Source organism: Melozone crissalis, unplaced genomic scaffold, assembly GCF_028551555.1.
Source record: "Melozone crissalis strain CALT ecotype California unplaced genomic scaffold, PUWL_Pcris_2 ptg000013l_1, whole genome shotgun sequence".
NCBI classification, from domain to species: Eukaryota; Metazoa; Chordata; class Aves; order Passeriformes; family Passerellidae; genus Melozone; species Melozone crissalis.
The window spans coordinates 60,144,378-60,169,527 of NW_026535791.1; the positions used below are offsets into that span (position 1 = coordinate 60,144,378).

General features: G+C 39.6%; 1 protein-coding gene across 3 annotated transcripts in view; it reads right to left on the reverse strand.

The window, feature by feature from the left end:
- Positions 1-7,687: 7,687 nt before the first annotated feature.
- SH3KBP1 (SH3 domain containing kinase binding protein 1) overlaps positions 7,688-25,150 on the reverse strand; it is a 211,984-nt gene continuing 194,521 nt past the window's right edge. For 2 of the 3 annotated variants that reach the window (XM_054271714.1, XM_054271715.1), the window contains exons 14-18: positions 17,149-17,258; positions 15,422-15,547; positions 12,185-12,456; positions 10,752-10,815; positions 7,688-9,408 (exon numbers count right to left, since the gene is read on the reverse strand). In XM_054271714.1, the coding sequence (XP_054127689.1) occupies positions 9,367-9,408; positions 10,752-10,815; positions 12,185-12,456; positions 15,422-15,547; positions 17,149-17,258 (614 nt within the window). In that variant the 3' untranslated portion in view covers positions 7,688-9,366. The remainder of the gene's footprint in view (positions 9,409-10,751; positions 10,816-12,184; positions 12,457-15,421; positions 15,548-17,148; positions 17,259-25,150) is intronic. The other variant, XM_054271713.1, reaches the window with a different exon arrangement.

The window sequence follows — 25,150 nt, forward strand, 5'->3', positions numbered from 1 at the left end:
TGCCTTGGAGAATAACAACTTTATAGATATGCATTTTGTGCTCACATGCACACAGAGCAGTGTGATCAGTTCAAAATTGGCTTTGATACCCTATTCCTAATCTTTAGCTTTTGGTACATCTGGCACCCTAATCAAAAAATCTGTAATCAAAAAAATTAATCTGTATTTGGATTAATTACATGTCAAGACTTTGGGAGTAGGAATGGCTAAAGAATGCAAGGTAGCAGCGAAAAAGTATGCAGGTATTCTCAATACCTTCCATAAAACCAGAATTTCAATTATACAGGAATGCTTGCATTTGAAATAATAAAATAAACCAAATGAATAGACCACCACTAAATAACATAGCAAAGTGAAGGAATAAAAACCCACTCAACCTTTCCTGAATCTCTGTCAAAGCAGAACTCACACTTTCTGTATGCCTGATAGTTGGCATTTCTTTCTATCAGACAGCTAGATCATATCAATGACACAAGACTTGGGCACATGCATTTATAAAATCTGGTTAAAAGCTTTATTCTGATTTAGGTGTCTATGGCTCTCTGTACTTTCTCACTCAGTTCATGAACTGAGGAGCAAACAGCCAGAAGTTAACTCAAGTTCTCTAAAATACAGCTTTTAACCAATTAATCAAACAGAAAACCCCTTCTCTCCAGTTTACAACACATTTCAAATAATTTCTAGTTTTTATATTTCAGATGGGAGAAAACCAAACCAGGCCCCTATTCAGAAACACCTCCCTTGGACCCTGAAATTTCTGAACCCTTACTAAGATGACTAATGCTAGAGAAAACCTCAAGAAAACCTGGGGTAAAGGAAAACTTTCAATTTAGGAGGATGGAGTCTTCATCTGACCATCTATAAAATTCTGAATATTTGTATTCAAGTACTAGATGTTCATAAATAACAATATAAGCCCTAGATTTCTCCACTCATACAGCATCTTGGCATGATGTTTTCTCCTCTGCAGTTCTCTCCAATTCAGCAGGTCCTGAGGGAGAGGGACCTGGGAATCTCTTTCCCTATGGAATAAGAAGCAGCTGCTTACAAGCAGCAGCTTCAAAAGGTCTGGTTTAAAAATTTTGCATGGGCGGGAGATTAAATATTCTTACCAGGACTGATAAATTTTCTTGTTGTCAGCTTGATCAAAGTATCTTGACTTCTTTATGTGCCATGGCTCAGTGTTTTTCATATCATTTTAAGAAAATATTGTCACTTTTAGCCATTCTCAAGTTGTTTCTCACTGAAGAAACATTCATGGTAATGACTACCTGAATATTATTTTTTATTCCAGTCAAACAGTTGTGTCTACTGATTCTTGAAAACCCAAGAAAATTGTGTCTGTGGCAGGGAAGACAACCTGGTTACACTCCTATTGTAAAAACAATGAAGAAGACTAGAATATGTGGTTCATTTTTATTGACATTTAGGTGGTTTTTATATTGCTGTAGATCCCAGATAAATGAGGATACATGGGGCTTAGAAGCGTGGCAAAAGCAAAGCTCTCAGTGCTGTTTGAAAATATTTTAAATATTTGTAATCGCAAGGGTTTTGCTGTTACCAGTTGGGACTGTGAACAGCAAAGGAGTCCTGAAGAGCTGCTTTAAAGTGACAAATAAAAAACTTATCTGTTATGTTGATATTCACTTTTGTAATATGTACTAATGAAAGTTTCATATATTTAAGCAAGTATGGAAATTTAGTAAAATTTCAGTAAGAATTCTTCAGTTGCACTGCATTTCTCCTTGTTAAGGCAGTCAAGAAATTGCAACATTATTAAATATGAGCTTGATATGTGAAGAGAGAAAATTACCAATGTCCAAAATAGGGGCTGGCTTTTTTTCTAAAAAAGCACTAGTAAGTAATTCACCTTCATGAAGTAGCAGTGTGAAAAGTCATGGGAGAAGCAGGCAGGAATATGTAGGAGCACAGCTGAAGTACCTAGCGAGACAGAGAGCAACATCAGCCTGTCTTGAAATTTCTGGCAACTATTTTCTCAGCTTGCATGATGCTCATGCTCTGAAGGTGTGAAGGCATTAGCATTGGGTCTGACTTGAATATTTGGCCTTGGCTAGGTGGAGTTCTCAGTACTTTTAATGGTGGAATCCAAATGTGTGTAACACTGAACAGTGAGGTCCTGAAGCTCTCCTGGTTACACAGTGAGACCTATGTGTGATGCCAGACACTTCTCTGCTTTGTCAACTTGCATTACATTTATTCTCTGCTAGAGCAGTGTCACATGCTTGAGACTATTAAAGTTGCTGCCAAATAACACGTCACTCCTGTACAGCTGGAAAATTTAATGGCCAGACACATTGTCACTCAAATGCAGTCCCTTTTCAGACATCTATCTGCCAGAATGATAGGAATCATTACAGAAAATTTTATAGTGCCATAAGCAAGACCTTCAGCCCATCACTGTGTCAAATCTCATTTCTGTCAAAATGCCAAAGAATTTCTTCCTGTACTTCACAGTAAAAAGCAAGTTAAATAATAACCTGCTTCCTGTTCTAATCCAACACACCTAGAAAGCACTGAGCATTCCTGACCTTTTTGTAGGAACCAATACAGTCTTTGCTAATAACCTTGTAATGGAAACACCTACCTCTTCTTTTTATTTGGGAAATTCCAAGTAATGGCTATTTGAGGAAAAGAGTTGAGTTAGTGATAGCAGTAAGATTTCTGGAAACAGTATTAAAAGTATCCTTTTTATTACTGCATGGACTTTTTTCCTCTAGAAGTTTAAATCCAGTGGTAAAACGGTGAATTATTTCAGTTTTGCACTGGAGAGTTCTCAGCTATTCACACAGCAACAAAGTAGAAAATCAGGTTAGTACTTTGGCACACACAGGCACATAGGACAAACATCAGATACTCTTTCTTATATCCCCAAACGGAAAGACCAACAGGTTGCAGATTTCCTTATGACACACACACTGCTGCAGCATGAAACCAACCTGAGGACAGTCCCATTTGCTTTCTGTTTAACAGAAAGAGGCACAGCAACATCTTGGTCCAGCACATCTTGGTCCAGCCTACAAAACTACTCCAGCCAGAGCCTGCAGAAGACAACCAGCTCACCTGAGCAGCCTCAGCACTTTCATTTAGGCAGAGGTTGTGTCCTTGAGCGGGCAGTTCCTCTTCTCTGTGTCACAGGGGTACTGGGACACACATTTCTAGAGCAGAAAGGTGTCAGATTTAGGAAAGGGGAAATTTAGAGTCTGGGATTGCTGTTTTTTATAATTATGCAGGGGAAGGCTGAGGAAGCATGAGGCCTGAGTCAAGGCACACAGAAGATGAGTGAAAATGGGGATAGGAGAATTCAGGCTTACCCCAGACTTGCACCCAGCTGGAGAGAGCTGGTGACATCTGGGAGTTCTGAATCAGCACTTAGACTGAATCAGTCTTATCAACTTTAATAGATCTCAATTAGATCAAGTCCAATATTGAAGCCTGTAGTTATTGCAGTAATGTGACATCCTTCTTGTGTTAAGAGCTCCCCAAGCACAGGTTACAGAGCTTATTTCTGAGGTGAGCAGGTTCTTCAGGTTAGAACATCAGTTTTCCATTCCCTGAGAACAGTGACACACCAGGCACAACTGTGTGATCATGGCACAAACAACCTGCACCTCCCACAAGAAACATGCCAAACACTAATAAATAAGCTTTCTCCAGCCAGCACTGCTTTTGCTGAGGTCTCAAAATTTACATCATGCCTCCTCCCCCTACCTAGTACTTTTGTTTGCTAAATATCTGAATCTGTGCTTCCAACAGTAAATTTGTCTGAGCTCAGTAGATTTGGTTCTTTGAATTCAGAGCAGCCAAATTATCTAGCAGTAGCAATTTCCATGCAGGTGCACCTTCTTTTCTACTTACCCTGCATTAGCTGTTGTTCTCAGTTTGGTGCTCTGTTCTAGGAGAACGAGCATGGTGCACAGATTGTGTGATTGAGCTTTCTCCTTTACTTGGTGTGCCCTTGGCAATGAAAACCATGCCTAGAAGGGGGTAAATTCAGGTAATTGGTCATCCTGTGGCAGGGACAGCTGCCCAGCCTAATTTTCACTAGCTCTAAGATAAGCACAAGAAGTGCTTTCACAAAATCCCAAACTCTTCCTTGCTGTTACCCAAGGAGGTGAAGAGCAGCCTGATGGACCCCTTTGCTAAAAGGATATTTGCTGTTCAGTAGGATCTAGGGAAGGGTTTGTTGTACTGAAGAATATAATCTCCCATACCAAATGAAAATGCTGGGTCTGGGCTCGTGAAGTGAAGGGGTTTTACCAGAGACAGCTTCGAGAACAGATGTTTCTTTAATGTCCTGATATTCAAAATTGGTTTTGAAGTCTGCTCGTTCTTATCTAATTTGCTTTGGAGCTCTAATTTTCAAGTTTTCTCCTTCAAGAAACAGCCTATTAGATGTTTTAAGATCGTACTGATAAATGCCAATTTTGTTTTCTTGTGATTATCATCATCTATATTCTCCAGTTGCTTTTCCTACATGAAGAAAGAAAGATAATGGAGTTTGAAACCTGCTTATCCAAGGGGGCCGAGAGATATTGGTAGGCCCTGCCTCTCTATTGTAACCTCTACAATGTGTCAGCACAATTATTCTCATGAATCTATTGATTTGTCTAGAATTATAGTTAATTATCTTGCCAAAATATACTAATCACTCCAGCTCGTAGGGTAAAAATTCAATTTAAAAAATTTGCATATTAAAATTTTCATCCTACAGTGCTAACACATTTGAAAATACTATTTAATTTCTAATACTTTAAATAAAATTTCACAGAAGCATGAAGTCATTTTGTTAGTTCAGCTGTTTGCACTCCAGCCCCTGTTCAATAGTGGAACTGTGAGCACTTCAAGGGGCACCTCAGCTGCATCATTGGCTCAAGAAAAGCCTGACTGAGGCAGCATAAAGAAAGTCTCTCAAGTGTCTCTTGCTCAGGCTGCCTGTGGTTTACACTCACCACCTCTCAAAGTTTGTGTCTTTGTTGGGTTGGAAATCATCGTCATTAAAAGAGAGAACACCAAACAGCAACGTGTGGAGTGGTGCAATAACTTTTGTTCCCTGAGTCAAAAGCAGAGGGGAGGATGGCCCAGGGCCATTTCCTGGCTGGCACTGGGCTGGTGGCACCAGGCTGGTGGCACTGAGGCTGCTCATTCCCAGCACACACTCACCACTGCAGCTTCCTGCCAGCATTTAAATGGTGTCTTTGGCTTCCTCAGTTGCTCTTTCCCAGGCTGGGAAGTGCTGACACCCTCTCACCCTCAGGTGTAGGTGACCTAAAGAAGCTGGTTGTTTTCCAACGGCAGGGAATGGCTGGAGTGGGGAGGCTGCAGCTCAGGAGGAGGGAAGCAGCTGCAGGAATCTGGGAGTGAATGGGTCAGGTCACACACAACCAGCTGCTAATTCCTAGGCCAGCTCCAGAGTCAGCTGAGGCAAAAGGTGCCAAGCAAAATCTAAGTTCTGGCTGAAGGGTATTAATAACCATGGAGACAATTACCCAATGTTTTTTGTGGGGAATTCAGCTCCAGCTCTTGTAGCTCTTTTTAACTTATGGATTGCCATGAACAGAAGTCAATGCTTGGAGGACCCTGTCCTTGCCAAAGCCTATGGGAATTGCTGGTGTCCAGCAGCACTGCCACCCTCACACCATTGAAAAGCCTTCTCAGTGCCAAATTGTAAAGTAGCTGTTCCTACTTTAAACAAAAATCCTGCCTGCTTTCGAACAAAAATTCTCTACTGTGTGAAAGGTATGATCTTTCTCACCAGCCTTCACACTTTGCTCATCAATGCACTTCTGTCCAGTTTTGAGCCCCAGGGTCCTTATTCAGAGGAGACACAGACATTGGAGTCCTCACCTCTTCCAGGCCCTGCAGAGACTGCTGATCATTCCTGCAAGCAGGAGCACTGCCCATCACCCCACCCAGCCATATTCTCTCCTTGGCTTGTGGTGCTTGCTATTTATGGGACCCATGAACTGCAGAACCTCCAACCACAGTCCCCTGCTCCCAAGGCAGGCCCCTGGAGCATAAACACCCCCGACAGAGGATAAAAGTGTCAGCACAGATGTGCTGTGGCATGGCCAAGGAAAGCACAGGAGCACCAGACCCCTTTGGCCATGCCAGCCCTGCAGCAGCAAAGCCCCAGGGCTGTCAGTGCCGCAGGCTCCATGCACGGGATGCGCAGGGAAGCAGCCGCCCTGCAGCCGGACAGCCTGGAGAGGGGAGCGGGGGACAGGGGGCTGCTCACACCCCAGACAGCTCCACAGCAAGAGGAGGGAAAGGATTCTCTATTCTCAGCAGAGCATGAACTTCTGAGGGTGTTTTACAGCACTGTCTCACCTTGTTTCATGCGTGCAAATTTCAGTCCTCACTGTCACAGAGTGTGGTGGTCATGGACATTTCATACACAAATTAACCCATAAAAATTACATCATAGAGTTCCTTGACCTGTTTGCATAACAAAAAATTCATCTGAACCTTCCACTCATTCACAAATTAATTAATGAGGAAACCACAGAAGATGAAATTTAAAATACACTTTCAAGTATTTGCCATCTTACTTCCATGTAGAACTTGTTAAAGTTCTAAGTGCTATGATCTCACATTAAGAAATACTTGATTCTTTTAGAATTGTAAGAACAAAAAGAGAACATAAAACTGTTTTCTTAATAACTAAAAATTTACCAAATCAAGAATTTGGATATTATCATCCAAAAGTATGAGCCTGACTTCTACACATAAACAGAAGTCTGCTACAGGAATGGTATGTGCATGTTAAAAGTCATTTTACACAACTCTCCAAACAACAAGATTCAATTATTCTCACAGCAAAATCACTTTGTACCTCACCAGTGTTTTCTGATTTTCTTTAAATATAAAACCGAACACTTTTAAAAGCAGCAGTTTATATCCACATGTTTAATGCATATTTGATATTCTTTAAAAAGGGAAAATCCATATCTTATGTGTAATACTTTGTATTATTATAATGAAATGCAGCAAGAAGAACTTGTATTTCTACAGCATCCTCCCCCAGATAAAACCAACTTGCAAAGCAAAGCATTTTCACAAATACTTATTTAACCATCTTCTACAAAGCATGGTTTTTTGGACTTCGAACTTAGATTTGTAAAATGACAAGTTATCATGTCAACAGGAGGGAAAAAAATGTTTTTTTCTTTTGGAATCTAGTTCCAAATTCAGACTTTCATTTTCAAGAGATGGGACACTTATATGTGTATATATATATGTATATTTCTGAGGCACAGCTCAGGAATCAATACTTTATTTATCACAGATACAGTAGTTTATCTCTTTCCAGGGAATTAGGAATCCAGTGCAGTTAATTTCTGGATAAATATGGCAAATGTATAACTACAAACCCAAACAGAATTCTTGTTTCTTATCCCTTCATTTCCTTCTGTTCTTCTAACTCTGGTACTAACTTTACAAAAATCATGGAAATAATGTAGAAATCCTTATTGCTGGAAAGCTATGGCAGGACTCTCATTCTTTGTACAAAAATATTTTAATGTAGATATTTAGAAATGTTACATCGGAGCATTTCAGTGATAAAATATTTTATTAGTGTTTCTGTTTGAGTACATTGAGCAATGTATTGTGACTTTAAAAAGAAATTCTCAAGTTTCACTACCCTATCTTTAAATCTCAGACACTACTGTTACAATAAAAGCAGATGCTCTGAAAGAAAAAATCATCCCAACAGTATGGTTCTGTACTGCCAGCTGAGACCTGTAAAGCCAGATTTGGGTATGGTGGAGTGTGTATTTTATATATTTGTGCATGTAAATTATGGGAACTCTGCCAACCATATGTGAATGTGACCAGCCAACTTCATACTGCATCTCACGCAGCTCCTAGCAGGCAGGGGGGTTCATGTTGATACAGGATGTGCTGCTGGAGCCCGCTCTAGCATTTGATGGGATGACAAGTAGATCCTTTGTGTGTGGGGTTTTGTTACTTGGAAGTATCACCATCACCAGCATCACTTACCCACTCACTCCATGCTATGCAAAAATATCTATTATTTAAACACTTGTTAAACTTAACAGAGATTGCTGACAAGATATGAGATACTCTGTGGTTAGTTAAGAACATATGAAACCACAACCATGAAAATGTGAAATTTTGAAAGAATGAAAGCAAACAGAGAAACTGAAGTAAGCATCTGGTTCAACAAAATGTTGAGAAGACAGTCCTGCTGCAAAAGGAGGACTATGAAGTGTATCAGTCTGTAAGTATACAATATTATATAGCAAACAATACCACATTAACAGCAAATGAAACACTGTCACACGGCAGAGAACCTTGTGCATGAAATAATACAACTTTTTATTCATGTTTTATAGATTACTTTTATTTATTTTTGCTTTAATAATGCATATTCTGTTCACTCTGTGCAAAATTGGGGACAGAGGTGGGTGTTTAAATCATCTAATGAAAATCAAGCGGAGATGAACATTCAGGTTGAGGGAGAGGCCTATCCAAACCAGGGAAGCTAAAAAGCCACAGCTGCTCAAGACAAAGCTGCTCTCAGCTGTGCCCTTTTGTCCTGCCAGCTGGCACCAACGTGCTCTCCTGGCCAGCACTGGGAAGGTGACCTCTGCCAGACACCGGGGACAGCAGGACACCGGGGACAGGAGTTGCTGTGGTGGCTACATAGGGAGACCTGGCCTCAACCGGCTCCAGTCAGTGTGTGGCAAAGAAAGGCACAAATCATTGCAAAGACCAGACTTCTGTTGGTTTGTTTCCTTCTTGTAAATACATTACTGTACACAATGTAAGTTTAAGTTGTAGGGGATCTGGGGACAAAAAATTGCATATTTAACAGAACTTAAAACCATAACGAAAAGTAGGCTGTTCAATCTCGAAGCAAAAATAATCCCTTCAGCCCCAACATTAACATTCATTCCTGGCTATATGAAGTACAAACATCTTAAAATCTGTGACAAAAGACAATTAAAAACCAAAAGTCAAAATCATAAAGCTTGTAAACAGATAATCTGAAATACACTTTATTTATGGAAAAATATCATCAAAATAGTACCACTATGGACTAAACTGCCTGAGTTTTCATTTCACCTAGGATCTTGAAGTAGAGAGCCTTTAGCACAAGAAGATCAATTCAGTCACAACTAGTGCCACACAGCACGGCTTTGGGTAGAAATTTGTTCTTGTTGGTATTTTTGTTGTGCTATCAAAAACTGTTGTGCTAATCCTTCAAATAAAGGGATGTTGAGGCAATTCTTAAATCATTTGGCACAAAGTTATTTTGGCTGGGGCATAAATTTGAGTCTCAGTCATGAAGAATAATGCAACATTCCACCTATCAAGTATTCACTTTGATTGAAGAGCTTTCTTTATGTCATTAACTTCCATCTAAAAACAGAGGAAAAAGTATTTTATTAAAATAGATGCTTTAGCAAACTGAGACACAGTTGGTGTCACTTGAAAAGCGTGTTCCCTCTTGTCCACAGGTGTCAGCTACAGGTTTTACACCACTCTTATTTCCACAGATTTCACAAATAGAGGTGCTTCTCAACTGTATAAGATGACTATTCACACCCTCCTCCCTCAATCACGACAAGTACAGTCATTTAATGTTCTGCAAGATCTTTCAATCTCTTTAAATTACAACTTTTACAAGCCACACAGCTCACTGCCTGGCATTACTGCAGAATGTGCATGCACCAGCAGCTGCACTTACAGCCAGCATGGTGGTTGCCTTCTACAACCATCAAGCCTGTGCCCAGGCATCTTAAAGGCTCTGAAGGATGTACAGCCATGCTTAAAAGGATGTGGCTGAAACCATCAGCAGCCCCAGGTGTACACTTGGTCCCTATGACAGACACTGGAAACCCTAAGGCAGGGTCCTGGATTTATTCAAACCCACCAGTTTCAGCCTGTGTTCAACTGCACCATCATCAAGGCAGTCTTTAATACATGGCCTGATAACTGTGCGACTGCATGTCTGTCAGAGCACTCTGAAACTAATGTTACCTTTTTTGTTAACTCTTATCTACATGTAAATCTAATAGTGCCATCTTATCTAGCATCTAGACATTTACCAGAATAAGCAACATTCAAACTGGAGGAAAAGCATTCAGCTATAAGATCATAATTTTAAACTCATTAGTGCAGGACATAAAGATGTAAAGTTATCTCTGGATAACTCTGAATAGACTGGCCTGATAGACTAAATACCCATCAACAGTGGGTATTGAAAATATCCCCTGGGTTTTATCTGAATAAATTTCAGTTTAAGCTGAACAAGAATTGTGCATTATTAGAAGCCATGTTGCTATGTGGTTGGACACATAAAGTCCTTTAAGCAGACATGGAGCATAGACATTGAGGATCCCCAGTTCTGCAACCCCTTGCCATGTTCCCAAGTGCTTTACAGAGAGGGAACAGTCCAGTAAAATTACACTTCAATTTTCTATCCCTAGTTTGAAGTACAGTTGCCTTATATAATAAAAATATAAAATATAATTGATACTAAACCACTTCAAGTACATGGAATAGAAGAGTGTAGCACAGCATAGATTAGAACGGAATCATTTTGGTTGGAAGGGGCATATAATGACCCTTCAGTCCATCCGCCTGACCAAATTAAAGCATGCTGTTAAGGTCATTGTTTAAATCACTCCCCAAACCCCTAAAAACAGGGGGCTAAATCAAATCTGACAACACATCCCCAACATTAAAAATAATTCAAGTACCTGCAGTCGTAGACGGATCTTCTTTTCTTCATCCAACTCAGAGAGCAACTGTTTAATCTCTTTTCTGTTAAAAGAATGCAAAAGAAACTTGGGATGGAAATGACCACACTAGTAAAACACAAAAGATTATCTCTTGGAGACATATTTACCCCACTTCACTAGTTTGGTTTTTTCCTCTGAACAATTGAAGTCAATGCACTCTTGTACACTCTAGGCTATGGTAGAGAGAAGTCAAACTCCCTATGGGACAGTACCCCGCCCATCCCACATGCCTAATGCCTCCTTAGAGCCCTGCATCCACAGGCTTTGCTCTGGCCTAGCTGTACCAACACCACATCAGCACCCAGCTGCCTTCTTCCATACAAACTCTAGATGTATTGACTGGTGGTGGGTTATAGGAACTGGTAACACAAATGCTGCCCATCCTATCACATACTTAAGTCACTTAAAATCTGTTTATGCCAGCAATACAATGTAACCTCCAACTTCATTTATAAGACTTAATGATCCCAAATATGGATTTCTGCCATTCTTCTTTGTTGGGAAAGGGAACATAGCTATGAGGAGCAGACACGTTCTCATGTTCCCACTGAGTGATCTCACCTTAGGACAGATACCAGTAGGTGGAAGCTGCCCTTGCAAGAAGGGCCGGGGAGACCAGAGGAGCAGGGTCAGCCTGAGAGGTGAGGCCGTGGGGCTTGCTGGCTACATCCAGCTTGAACCAAGCCCTCCCGCATCTTCTCCCAAACTCCGCACACCTCTGTTCCGCCACACGCTCTGCACGCTGCTTGCCCTTTTCCTTTTCCTGCCTGGGCTACACACAACTGACAATGTAAGGGAAGGTTTAGCTTCCAAAGCATTCAATAGTCTCAGGAACATCAAAAGTTACATGCCAGCCCCGCTTTCTCCTAAGAAATGAGCAACTTAAAGAAAAACAAAGGTGCCCAAAACTAAAATAGTAAGATTCAAGGCCATAAACACAAAGCCCTTCCGAGGACCTAGTCACAATTCAAGTAACATGAGCTTCCTGGGAAAATGTGCTAACAAATCAATTTAATAACTTTAGGAGCTTGTAGCAATTTGTACTATAACTATAACAAATGCACTCCTTTTATTATGATCAATGCACATGAGTTCCCAGGTAGTTATTGACAAATAAACCAAAATTCACTGCTTATAGCTTGCTAGTTAACTTTCTTAACACCCCGTAAACATCTACTTGGTCATAACACAGGAAAAAAAAGCTGGTGGATAGTGCAGGTTTTTTTTTGTGGAGTTTCTCACCCCTGAATATGTTCTGTCACATGAAAATAACTCACAAACACATATGCCAGCTGTGCTGTAACATCCATGAAGGCAAACTCAATCAGAAGCTGCCACCACTATGCAAGAACAGATCCATCCCACCTACAGCTGTGATTTGCAGCACTTACTTTTGCTGGTCTTTCATGGTTTCAATGATGGTTCTCAGCTCCCTAATTTGTGTTCTCAGCTCTTCCAGGGCAGTCTGACCTTGGCTCAAATGCTCAGTCTTTGGCTTTCCTTCAGTACCAAACAGGGATGGGGAATTTGACCTGTGGCCTGTTGTTCCCATAGCAATTGAGTGAAATCCAGGTGTTGGTGAAGGGGATAGTGATGGTTGTACATTACTGCCACTAGCCAGACCTCCTGGTTTTGGAGGCAAGGAAGTTTTGTTATCAGACACCTGCAACAAAAAAAAAAACATTTAATGTCTGCAGAAAGCTTTATGAAAATCAAACCTCTAACCAATGCTAAGTATTTAGCCGCTCTTCAGTAATGCTGAAATTCCATCAGTCAAACATGGACAGCCTTGGCAAAAGCATGATAAATATAGTGATTAGTCATCATCTTTGTATGTGTGCTTCAGAGGGGGTCTGGTTGTGATGCAAAAGTTCAGCAACAGCATTTCCAAGATGCCAGACCTAGCAGTGAATTAAACCAGGGACAGATGCTCAGTGTTTCTCTCAGATGTTTGTGAGAACATATCTCCATCCATGGATGTCTCCCACAGTGCACAAAACCACGTGGCCAAGAATCGAAGTTATATTTTTTGTAAATTAAATTCATAATTTCCCACCAACTATTGAAGGAATCTTCCAAGTTTTTTCAAAAATTAAAAAATGCATTACATGTCCTCTCTAGCATTACAAATATAAAAAAATATTTATTAGATTCACTTGTTGGTATGACATATATAGAAAAAAATCCCCATTGCTTCAACATTTTATTAATAATAAATAAATGTAGTATACTGTACTCTGTTAATCAAAGCTTCCATGAATCCCCATAACTACCAATAGCTGTTTATTCCTCCAGGAACTTGACAGAAAAACACACCATTAACCTATATCCCTGGAATAATGTGATTAGCTAAAAAGGAATCCATGCTTCTTAACTGTGATCCAGTCCTCTACTTATTAGACAAGCCTCTACTCATATATGCTACATAAAGTAATATATGTATATAATGCAATATAAAATTTTATACTTACTAGACAATTTAAAAATCTGCAGTTTACCAACCATACATGACCATCTACTTCACTGCATACAGAGAGCAGTGCACAGGCACAGGTGTCACAATGGCAAGTGAAGGGAATCTTTGCACTGTTATTTGGCAGTGCTGTGTGTGCATTACATGACAGCTACCAGGCATATTTGAAAATCTAATTTGGACAAGAGTAAGAAAAAGCTCTAGGCAACCTTCCAACTCTCTTTGAAAAAGAGATATTGAAGTTGAATGGTAAATAGGGCAAAATACTCAGAATAAATGCTATGGAAATGGAAGAAGACACTGTAAGCGAGGACTTGGAGATTGGCAGGGTGGCATCAGCTGAACAAAGAGAGAAAAGTTAGTGATGAAATGAAAATCAGGAGAAATTATGATGAGGAGAGAAGAGCAGGATCCACCAAGCTGTGCAAAAAACAGTCTTCCCTACTATACTGTTGTAATGTTAGGTCATACAACTATGATTGAGACAGAACCTGGTCTGGGAAAACACTGGATTCAAGAAGCATTCTGTACAAAAACCAAGTCTGACCATAAATATAAACAAAAATGGTATTATAATCACAAGAAAGCTGAATCACTCTTGTGCCCTGAAAACTTGACTCAATGACCTGAATAGTATTCTTTTAACATTTTATCAATTAGGTTGTGTATCTGGGTTGGAAGGGACCTTAAAGATCACCCAGTTCAAATCCCTCTGCCAAGGAAATGGGCACCTTTCACTAGACCAGGTGCTCCACATCCCATCCAGCCTGGTCTTAAACATTTCCAAGGATGGGACATACACAACTTTTCTGTTTTGGCACCCATTCCAGTGCCTTGTCACCCTCATAGTAAAGAATTTTTTTGCCTAATATCTAATCTAAACCTACTGTCTTTCAGTTTGAAACCATTCCATCATCCTCTCCTATCACTCCATGCTCTCATAAATAGTCCCTCTCCATCTTTCTTGCCAGTTAACTTCAGGTACTGAAAGGCCACAATAAGGTCACCTCAAAACCTTCCCTTTTCCAAGCTGAACAAACCCAGTTCTCTCAGCCTTTCCTCATAGGAGAGGTGTTCCATCCCTCTGATCATCTCAGTGGCCCCCTCTGGACTTGCTCCAACAGGTCCATGTCCTTCCTGTGCTGGAGACCCCAGAGCTGGATGTAGAACTCCAGATGGGGTCTCACCAGAGCAGAGTGGGGTGTGACAAATATGTAACATTAAACAGATCTTTCATGGATAATAACCCCATGTATCAGTAGGTGCAAGTTTCCTTTGGAGTGAAAATAAATTTCAGGCTGAGTTCAAATCTGGAGCAGGCAAGCAAGGCACAACTGGAGTCATTGATCTGAGCATCTTATTCCAGAGCTTAACTGGCTATCAACATTAAAGCCTCAAGTAGCTGTTTTCTAACAGCAGCCATCTCATTTTACAGGAACAACATCTACAGTGCTGTCATATAACTCAGAAATGTTGGCCCTGCAGTATTCCTTGGTGCAAGTGCTCCCAGAAGAGGGAGCTGCATAGCAAAACATTGTCCTTATAACTTGATCACAGAAGTGCATGACTTCATCTTTCAAATACTTGTTAAACTATTAGAATGCAGTATTTTTATTATTAAAGTTATTCTTATGTATTAAAAAAGAGTTCCAACCTTTAAAGCCTGACCTACACACTCCTTTTGTAATATTGATTGTGCTATAGGAGTCTACCAATATACAGTAAAAATGGCACAAGCCTATAAAATGAATACAATTATACCAGTATAAAAACTTATTATATTGGCAAATTTAAATTCAAATTTAAATATTTTCTCTGCTCACAGACTCTTCTAATGTAAACTCAATTTCAAGTTACAAAAAGACAGGGTATTTGTTTCTACAATTTATTTCCCAGCTTCTGTGATTCTGTAAAATGCATTTACATAAGAAGTACTTTTTTCACAGTATGGTTATTTGACACATTTAACTGTGCAATTCACTTTATACCTGCCTTTCAAGCACAGAACAATCTTTAGTAACCTTTATCATTTTAAGCTTCTTTAAGTGGGCAGTTACCAGGTGACTGATGAATTAAATTTTAAATATTTCAGTACTGCTTTAAAAAAAGAAGATGCATGTGATAAGGTTAAGCAGAGGCATTCCAATTAACTTACTTGTGATATTGTAACAGTTCTTGATTTCCTTGACACTTCAAGAGTTTTGTGAGTAATGGAAACATGGTCTTCCTTCTCATCTTCAGGACTTGGTGAGTCAAAGAAATCAGGGCTTGAAAGGGATGACTATATAGACAAACACCATAAAAAAAGAAAAAAAAATCACAGATATTTTCATTGTACAAGAACTTTTTTAGCTATCATTTTCCTAGTAACAATACTTAAAATAAGGACTCTTTTGTCCCCCTACTCCCCCTTTTTTGCATCTTATTTTCAAAGCTAGACTGCTTTCAAAGCATTCAAGAAATAGGGTATGTTTATGAGCTGAATTCAGCATCAATTTACAGCTTTGCACTGCATGATATCACAAGGTGCAAGCGGGCTCCTGTCCCAGGCAGGATGCTGAGGGCTGTGCCCTGGGGATGTGCTGAGGGCTGAGGGCTGAGCCCTGGGGATGTGCTGAGGGCTGAGCCCTGAGGATGTGCTGAGGGCTGAGCCCTGGGGATGTGCTGAGTGCTGAGGGCTGAGCCCTGGGGATGTGCTGAGGGCTGAGCCCTGGGGATGTGCTGAGTGCTGAGCCCTGGGGATGTGCTGAGGGCTGAGGGCTGAGCCCTGGGGATGTGCTGAGGGCTGAGCCCTGGGGATGTGCTGAGTGCTGAGCCCTGGGGATGTGCTGAGGGCTGAGCCCTGAGGATGTGCTGAGGGCTGAGCCCTGGGGATGCCAGCTCTGTCACGATGCCAGCTCTGTCACCGGGGTGGCCCTGCCCTGGCTCTGCTCAGAGCAGGTGTGACCCTGCTGCTCCCCAGAGGCCCCAGCCACTGCCAGGGCACGTTACTGGCACTGCCTTGGGCACAGCCCAAGGTAAAGGCACAAAAAGCGAGGGTTCTTTCCACCCCTTGATCCTTTCTCATAGATGTGACAGGGTAAGGAGAACCTCTATATTGCTCTTATATATTTCTCTACTTATGACAGCAGTCATTTTGGAAAGCATTCTCTTTTTTGAGTTCTATTAGTTTTGCAATAATCCTTTTTGCTTCCTTCCACTTTGTTTTTCTTCAGCAACATGGACCCAGGTAACCATCAGTAGTTGCTCTCATTCTGATATTCCAGAACACAAAAAGCATGGAAATAAACAATCCCCAAACCCCAGAGAAGAAGACATTGAAAAGCTAAGCAGTGGTTTCCAAAGTATTATGAGACCAACTTGTCTAAAGATAGACATTAGAGAGTGAAATTTAAATCACCCTTGTATTTACAACTGTGACCTTAATGAGAAGAAACACATGATAGCTCAGGGAAGGCTGTTGAACACTGAATGGTCTATTTGTCCTCAAAATCTGGTAAATGTCTGCAAGAAACCAAGAGAAATGCTTCTTTTGGGAAACATTTTCAAAATCCTCAATATTTCACACAAATTAGTCTATTCCAAAGATTTTTATAAGGGATTTTTCTGGGCTCAGTCATGTCTGGCAAGGAACACTTGGCAACACCCAAATAAGGGGGTATAAACCTTAGAAGGAAGGGAATGTTTTAAACATCAGTATTCAAAACACTGGCAGCCTTTGACAGTAATTTTCCCGATCTGCATCTCTCTGCCTCATTGTACGTGTGAAGGCATGGCTGGGTAAAAGTATAAAAACATCAAGGAACACAAGTAGGAAGGGGGGGAAAATTCAGAAAAAATATTTTTAAAAATAGTTTTTAAAGAAAAGGAAAATTAACTTACAGATGTGAGAGACTGGGAGGGTGGTCGCCTGCCAGTAGCTTTTGGTCTGGTTGTAGTTGGATGATTAAGCTTCTCAGCAATTGGTATTACAGAATCAAAACCTTCCAAGTCTTAAAAATAAAATAGAATCGATTTGGTTTTCTGGCAATTGTCTTCAAAGGGAAAGAATCACATTTTTTTCCTAATTTCAAAGAAATGAAATCCCATTTTCCCCACTGTGTCACAGTGTTCTGCACATATTTAGCCGCCATGATGGCACTGAAAAAACCTGGAAGTCAAAGGCAGCTGTAATCCAGTCACCCTTGCCAAGAACAATTACCCTTCCATCTCAAACACAATAAAGCAGAGGGGGAACGTGTAGAGGAGCCTTTGGCTTTGTTTTCAGCATAGTGAAAGCTAAATGACATCATGGGTTCTACAGCATGGAATAAACAGTTTCAAAATTTCCATCTGGCTACTGAAGGGGTTAGTAATTTTTTTTCCTGAATAACTGGAGACATAAGACTTTGCACACTTTGTCTCAGGAACTGTACTGTCAGCTCTGCATTGCAGCAATTGCTCAGGAGAATGCAGAATGAGAATGATCAAGCTGGAAGTGATGTGCAGGTTCCTGGACACCTGCAGCTGGAGGCACCATGGTTTCCAGGAGCTGCAGGTGAGAGGACTATCTCCCTCCAGTAGCCCAGAGGCTGTGCTAAGGAAAAGCTCTAACAGGCTCCTGAAGCTGTACAGAGTCCAGGGAAAGCAGGTCTGCTTGAAAGCTCTACCAACCATCTCCATGGCCAGTGAAAAGCTCTGGGGAAGTGTTTACTGGATCCAGCCACAGGGTAGCATGTTTACGTGAAAGAAAGATGTGGAGGCTCAAGGAATACCACAGCTCATGATCACATGGATAAATCAAATGGCTTAATACCATTCATCTATTTTTATGGGTTGTATCAGTTTCACTCACCTTCATTTCAAAATGCCCTACAGCATATGTTGAGCAGGAAGGAGTCAGAAAACACACAAGAGGTACTTTAGACAAGATAAATCAAAATTCTTCAAAATTACTTTGAGATATGAATCAAATATAGGAATGATATTAATTATTCAGAGACTATTTTTCATTACACACATGTAGGAAAAATAGCTTTAAGTTAATAGTTCTATATACTAGGCACTTAATTTTCCAAATATTACAGAACAATAAATCTCTGATGATCCAGTTTTGTTGTCATATTACAACCAACCATTGTACAAAATTATGCAACAGAAAAACAAATTAATTAATGGGCCTGTGCAATAAACTATTTGCACTGAAAGACATTTAAATTGATTCCAAGTACTCATGATTTGTCAGCTAGAAAGTAAATGGGATTGTAGCTTCCTTATTCAGCAATACCCTCCCATCTCCAAGAGATTAAAAAAAAGAAGCAGAAAAAAAAAGAGAGCTCTTTCAATAGCCCTGAAATAGTCTAAGGTTATTCACCTCCAAATGCTACTCTATTTTTGGAGTGACTCTTCCTATATATAACCAGTGACCCCACTGTCCTCTAGCATGTGTTTTTGTCATTGCTCTTGCAAGTGACTGTTGCAGCCTGTATGCTAAGGTAGGTCACCCACCCAGTCTGTCACTGGGATTTGGGCAATCTGAAGCCTCAGTTGTACCCAACATGTCAGGTGAGGCCACAGTGCTTTAAAAGTTAAATTTAGTTAATTTTAGCAGATTGCACAAAACCTATATGGAGTACTACAGAACTTCAGGGTTTCAGGAGAGCAGAAGCAGAAGGAAAAATTTGTTTTCTGGGAAAAAAAATAGCAAGCAATTATAAGAGCTGGTTTCTATTAATATCCAGTTCTAAGCTGACCCATAAGATAGCCAAATGAGTTAAGATCACAAAGCAAATATATCAATATATTAACATATTGTCTAACTTTAATCTTCACTACTGAGTTACTTTGCTAAATGGCACAGTCAAAATGCAATACCATCAAAAATATACACTCCCTCTAAATGGGTGATACCCACATGTGGAGAAATGGAGGCTGAAGCAATCCTTCCATTTGCCCCAGCCACTCTCTCCTGCTTTACTGTTTTTACTATTTTTTTTCCTGAGCAAGCTTTAATCCAGCTCATTTTTCAGTGGCATGTGCCAAGCCATGCCCTGAAGGAAGGATCAGTTACCAGCACCACAGGACTGATTCAAGCTGCCCAAACTGAGGGGAAGAGCAGATTTCTGCTTTGGGGGCAGGAAATTGGCTGAAGTTATTCTGCAGCCTAGGAAAGCTGCAGTGCATGACTTCCCTCTCCCCATTTTCCACTTCTGTGTTCTACACAGGATATGAAAGGAGATTGGTGAGATGGGAGTCAGTCTCTTATCCCAGGTAAAAAGCAACAAGAGAGGAGGAAACAGCCTCAAGTTGTGCCTTGAAGTTTAGTTAGGGGAGGTTTAGATTGGATACTAGGAAAAATGTCATCACTGAAAGTGTCATCCAGCATTGGAACAGGTTGCCCTGGGAAGTGGAAGAGCTAACTGCTCCTCAAGGTATTCAAAGAATGTGCAAATGTGGTGCTTAGAGAGGTGGTTTAGTAGTGGACTTGGCACTGCTGGGTTAATGGTTGGACTCCATTATCTCAGAGGTCTTTTCCAACTTTAAAGATTCTATGATTTTGTAAGTGCCACTGTCCCTTTCTCTGCTCTTACAAAAGGTATCTACACTCAGATGGAAAACAATCAATGAAAAAATCATGAAGTCAATTAATTCAATGTGTGTCTTTGGCTTAAATAAACTACCAAATACATAGAGTTCTATATTTGATCAGAATAAAACACTCAGGTTTAAATTGTAAAATGTATCGATAAACAGAAAATGTATAGATTTGCATCCTTGAGACCTATAAGCATTTGCAGACATAATTTGCTCCATGCATTTTATAAACACCATGAAAGATGAACATTGATGTGCAAACTTCTATTATCAAGAAATATTGGGAATCCTACATTTTTCCACTTCTGAATGCATTTTTGATAGCTAGAAAAATAAGCTAAAGCAGCCTATACCTGCACTGAGTTTTAAAGAGAGTAGAACAGAGGCTATAAAGGCTCCACAGGTAGAATCTGCTGCCAAACTGGTGAAATCACAGCCATTCAGTTGATAATCTGAATGAAATTCTATTAAAGTGTAATGGACAATACTTGCTACAATAATAAAATAGTAAATCCACTTCCAGCACTGTTATATGCCCTTTTTCTCTCCATTTGTCCTCCTTATTTAGATGTTGTTCTTCCACCCTATTCCACTGTGCATCTAAGACTATCACCACTTCCCACAATCATTACCTGTGGAGATATTCATTCCAGGAAATTCCCACCCAGTGAACTGGTAATAGAGCCACTCAAAGCTTCTGCCATGCTGTCATATATGCTGTGGAATCAGTAATTCACTTGTGCTGGTTATTTGATTATTTCTTGCTGGTGGAAAGCAAGGCTATATGGTTCTGACTATATTAAACTCACTGAGGTCATTAAATGCAGGGATTTTGATTTTAGTTTGTATTTCTGCAGCTATCAGAAATTGGGAGCTTAAATTTACATACTAAAGAAAATGTACAGCCTCCCTGACAGGGCCCAAGTAGAATTTTATTAAGAAAAAGTCCATTTTACTGTATTCACAGCCACATTAATTGTGTACAGCAACATCAGCATCTAGCAGTACTGGACTCTGCACTGGTCCAGCTTTTTCTTTGTCTGGTAATAACAAACAGTAAGGAAGAGTCTAGTAAACATGTAGAACATAGAGATGGCACCCATCAATTAAGTCCCTAATTAAAAAACAGTTGATATTTGTTCTACAAATAAACAGATGCATTCATCATTATTACTGTCTCACTGATCAAGCTGGAAATCCATGAAGTAATTCATGAGATGGGGAGCAAGGCATCAGAATAATTTTAATATATCAGTGTAGTACATAAAGTCTGGCTTACTGAGCAACCATACTTCCTGAATATGAAAAAATGTTAGCTGTGCAAGAATTGTTCCCTGGTATCCTTTCATGGACCTTTAGAATAGAATATTTCTCCCCATTGCTATGTTTATCTGGAAACATGGGTATTTAAAGGATGATGTTGGTATTTTTTTAAAAAATGCCCAGATCCAGGAAAACAATTATTTAGAGAAAAAGTTCTGAACTCATTCGACTGGCACCTTCCTGGAAAAATGACCTTTAGTCCCTGCCCCCCAAAAGACCCCAGAAATAAACAGTTAAGTGGTTATGCTTCCTTCCTTATCCCTCTTATTCCCTATTCGTATTTACTATTCTGCCATAAAATGTAGCTAGGCTTTATCTTCCATTTTGGTTTTTTAGTATTTGGGCAAAATAATTTATACATAATGATGACAGATTTTTTTTTTTAATTAGTAGAGAGAATTCACCTTGAAAAAACTGAAATAGGAAATTATATATAAGAGAATCAACACTTTCAGAATGCTAATTGTGATGTTTCACAGAACAGAAATACAGCAGGGCTGAAGGAAATAAGGCAAAATTGGCATTCAGTTCATTTGAAGAAGATTATGTCACAAAAGCTAGAGGTGGATTTCATTCCATAATCATCTTCAATAAGTTTAACAGGTTGACAACAGGCATGTGAAATAGTATATATACTGTCTTTAAATGCAATAATCCTTAAATATGTCAAATGAGACACACAATGCAGACAAAATCTTCTGCATTAGTGCCCATTCAATATATAGTAGAAATTTAAAAACCACTCAATAATCTGAATGTTAGTTGGAATTTTCAGAAGACTACAATTATTTTAACTACTTCAAGCATCCAGATTCTGCTACTCCCTCCATGCTGAACAGCATTGTACCCTTTGAGGAAGACAGCCATACTCCCAGCCAGGGTCCAGGCAGCAAATCTCACTCAGAATGAATCACAGACTGTTTTCTAAGGTTTGGGTAATGCAGTTTTAGGAGGAGAGCTCCCTGGCTGCAAGGCTCCTTTGTTCATGTGCCAGGGAGGGCTGCCCACCCAGCTCTGTGCCCTGGGGTGAAACAGCCCAGCTCACCTGGCTCCCCAGGACTGTCACTGCACAGCTGCTGTGACTTTAGGACAACCTCTCCTAAAGCACCCAATTATATTCTCCCATTTCAGTCCTGACTTTTATCACTTTAATAGCTGAATGTAGAAATGAGTTGCCATAAGGAGCTCTGCTAACCACTTGCCAGTGCCCTCATAAGGATTTTATTTTTAACAATTCAGAACATGCCAAGAAAGAACTAAAAGGTCAAGAAAACTGAGGAGCTAGAGGAAATGGATATGCTGTTTTCAGGCACCTCAACTTGATACACATGGCAACCAATTTAAATTTGTAGTTTACTGCTTTTTTCTGGACCCTTCAGGGCAAGAGCCCTACTTAAATTATATAAAGGACCATTACCATATTCCTGATTACAATATTTACAGTCCAGAACTATGTTTTATGTGCGATTTTGACTCACTGATGTAAATATTGCAACTTAAACCAGTTGGGCAATTCTGTTCCTTTGCTTTGCCCTATTAAAATCAGCATGAATAGCAGCATAGAAAGAGGTTTAGACAGATTTTGATCTTCATTATATGAGTCACATTTTGTCCTCCAACCCTTATATTTAAAAGCAGTATTTTCTGATTTTCCAACATTCTTTATGTGTTTTCAGGCAAAATAATGATAATATCTCACAGTAAAACAGCCTGTGATTTAAAGACAAATGTGCTCCATTCTACAACCTTTCCCCAGAAATATTCTCCATCTTTTTCCCTAGTGTGGGCCAAATCTTATTAGATCACTTTTTCTTGCAGTCAGAGGCACAGCAATCACCTCTTCTGACAAATACAGCTCTAGAACAACTGCAAATACACTTCAAGGAAACTTGATATACTGAAAAAATTTTAGTTTGTTTATTAGATATTTTCAAGAGGGTATTTTTAACTATCCCTTCAGGCAAGCTAGCACCAGTCTTGCAGGGAGGGACAGGAAAAAAAAAGAATGGGTAATCACATGGCTTTGGCCAGGACTCCATGATCCACCAGTCTGAAGAAATGCTAAAAAATGGACTTGCACTGACCAGCTTCCAGAGAAGCTCTTACAATATTTCATACCATCATTAGATGTTTCAGCAGGAATCAATGAAGGCATATGTGCCTTATGTTAGCACCAGTGAAGAATATTAACTGCTTTCATAAATACTAAGCAAAATGTGTAAAGAGCCAGGAAAAATATTGGAAAGATGTGTCCACTTGGCTCTGTGCAACTCAGTCTTTCTGCAAAGCACAGAAATGGCTTTTTGTGGGGATTAACTGATCATTTCCACAGTAGATACATTATTTTTAATTCTTTGTGGTTTATTCCTAAATCATTTAGCTTAAATCCATATGCACTTAAGTATCAGTTATGCCAAAGCAACCCTGCTTTGGATAGACAAGGCTTGTTTCAGGATGCCAGAATTCCAAAGTGTGTGTGTGTGTGTGTCTGTGTGTGTGTGTGTCTGTGTGTATAATTAGAAGATGTGGGATTGATCCTGACTTGCAGGAATAACCCAATACTATTTTTTGCAAAGCATTAGGTTTTGATCCACTATTTTGGTAGATACACTGGCATTTAGTCAGTGCTCAACCCACTACATCCACTAAGCTATTCTATCTGCTAGAGGTTTCTGCCACCACACTGGCCCTCATGTACAAAGTTCTCTATGAAATGAAAAAGAAACACATCACCTAAAGAAAGGTCAAGCTATGCCATAAGGCCTGAATTGAAGCTGTTGAAATCAATGTAGTTCTATGTAGGAACAGCAGTTTTTGTAGAGCAGGATTTATTGCCAGTGTAGCTTTTGTTGCTTTAAAAGCATTTTCAAAGCTCAAAATGCCACTGCCAATCCAGACCAGTGTTGGGAGAGATGTGCAAACAGATGCAAGTAACCATTGTGATTTAAGCACAGCTTGGGTACATGACCACACACTTTCCACTGAGTGTCCCGAACACTCGTTAAATTTTTACTGTATGTATGCTGTGATTTTTTTCCACTTTCAGACTAGAAAACCATACTAGTATGTTTCTAAATACTTTTTCACAATGAAATATATGTATTACAATTTGTGAAGACAAAATATGTCTGCAAGAATAAGTTAACGAATCCAGAGCATCGACAAACACCACATGTAAACTGCACATCACCTTCGTCACTAAAATTTCTTATGATACAATAAATGATAACGATTTCTCATTTCAATACTATGATGCAAGATTTTCTGTCACAGTATGTTCAATTTCAACTTTTAATAAAAAAAAAAATCTGTAATATCCATATAAACTTCAGCATTCTATGAAATGCTTCTTTTTGTATTTGCTTGTTATGCATTGTAAACTAAACCAAAGACAGGACAGAAAAGAAATGGGAAAAAAAAAGCCTTACCCACATGAAATGAAGAAGAGTTAGCCATGGCAAAGAGATGTAAATAGGAAAAGTTGAATGCAAGATGTGTGGAAAGGAAAATAAAGACATCACTGAAAACAGGGAAAAAGAAAACAAAAGAAAAAGTGAGGAGGAATGGGGAATGGTTCCTCTTAAATAATATAATCTGAAGGCTAGTTTTCCAGTGGTTTCATAAAGAGTGTGAAAAAAGTAAATGCATGGACAACAGAAATAAGAGCTGCCATTATATCTACAATCAGCAGTGATGTTGCTAAGCAGAATTTTTTCAAAATGTCAGTGCAGTTTGGAAAATTGTAATCAGTACTGAATTATCATCAAGAAATTTACATGTGAAGTCACGGCTCTGCTGAACATGGTAAGGAAACCAAGTCATGAGCTAATAACTTTTTTATATATGCAACTCACAGAACATTTTTAACACTACTGCACATCATCTCAGCCTTGCTCAAGCATTTGTGATTTTCCTGATTGGTAAAGTGCAGGGGAGAATGTTTTTAATGGTGTGGGGTTTTCTGGTTAGACAACACCAATCCACTTTC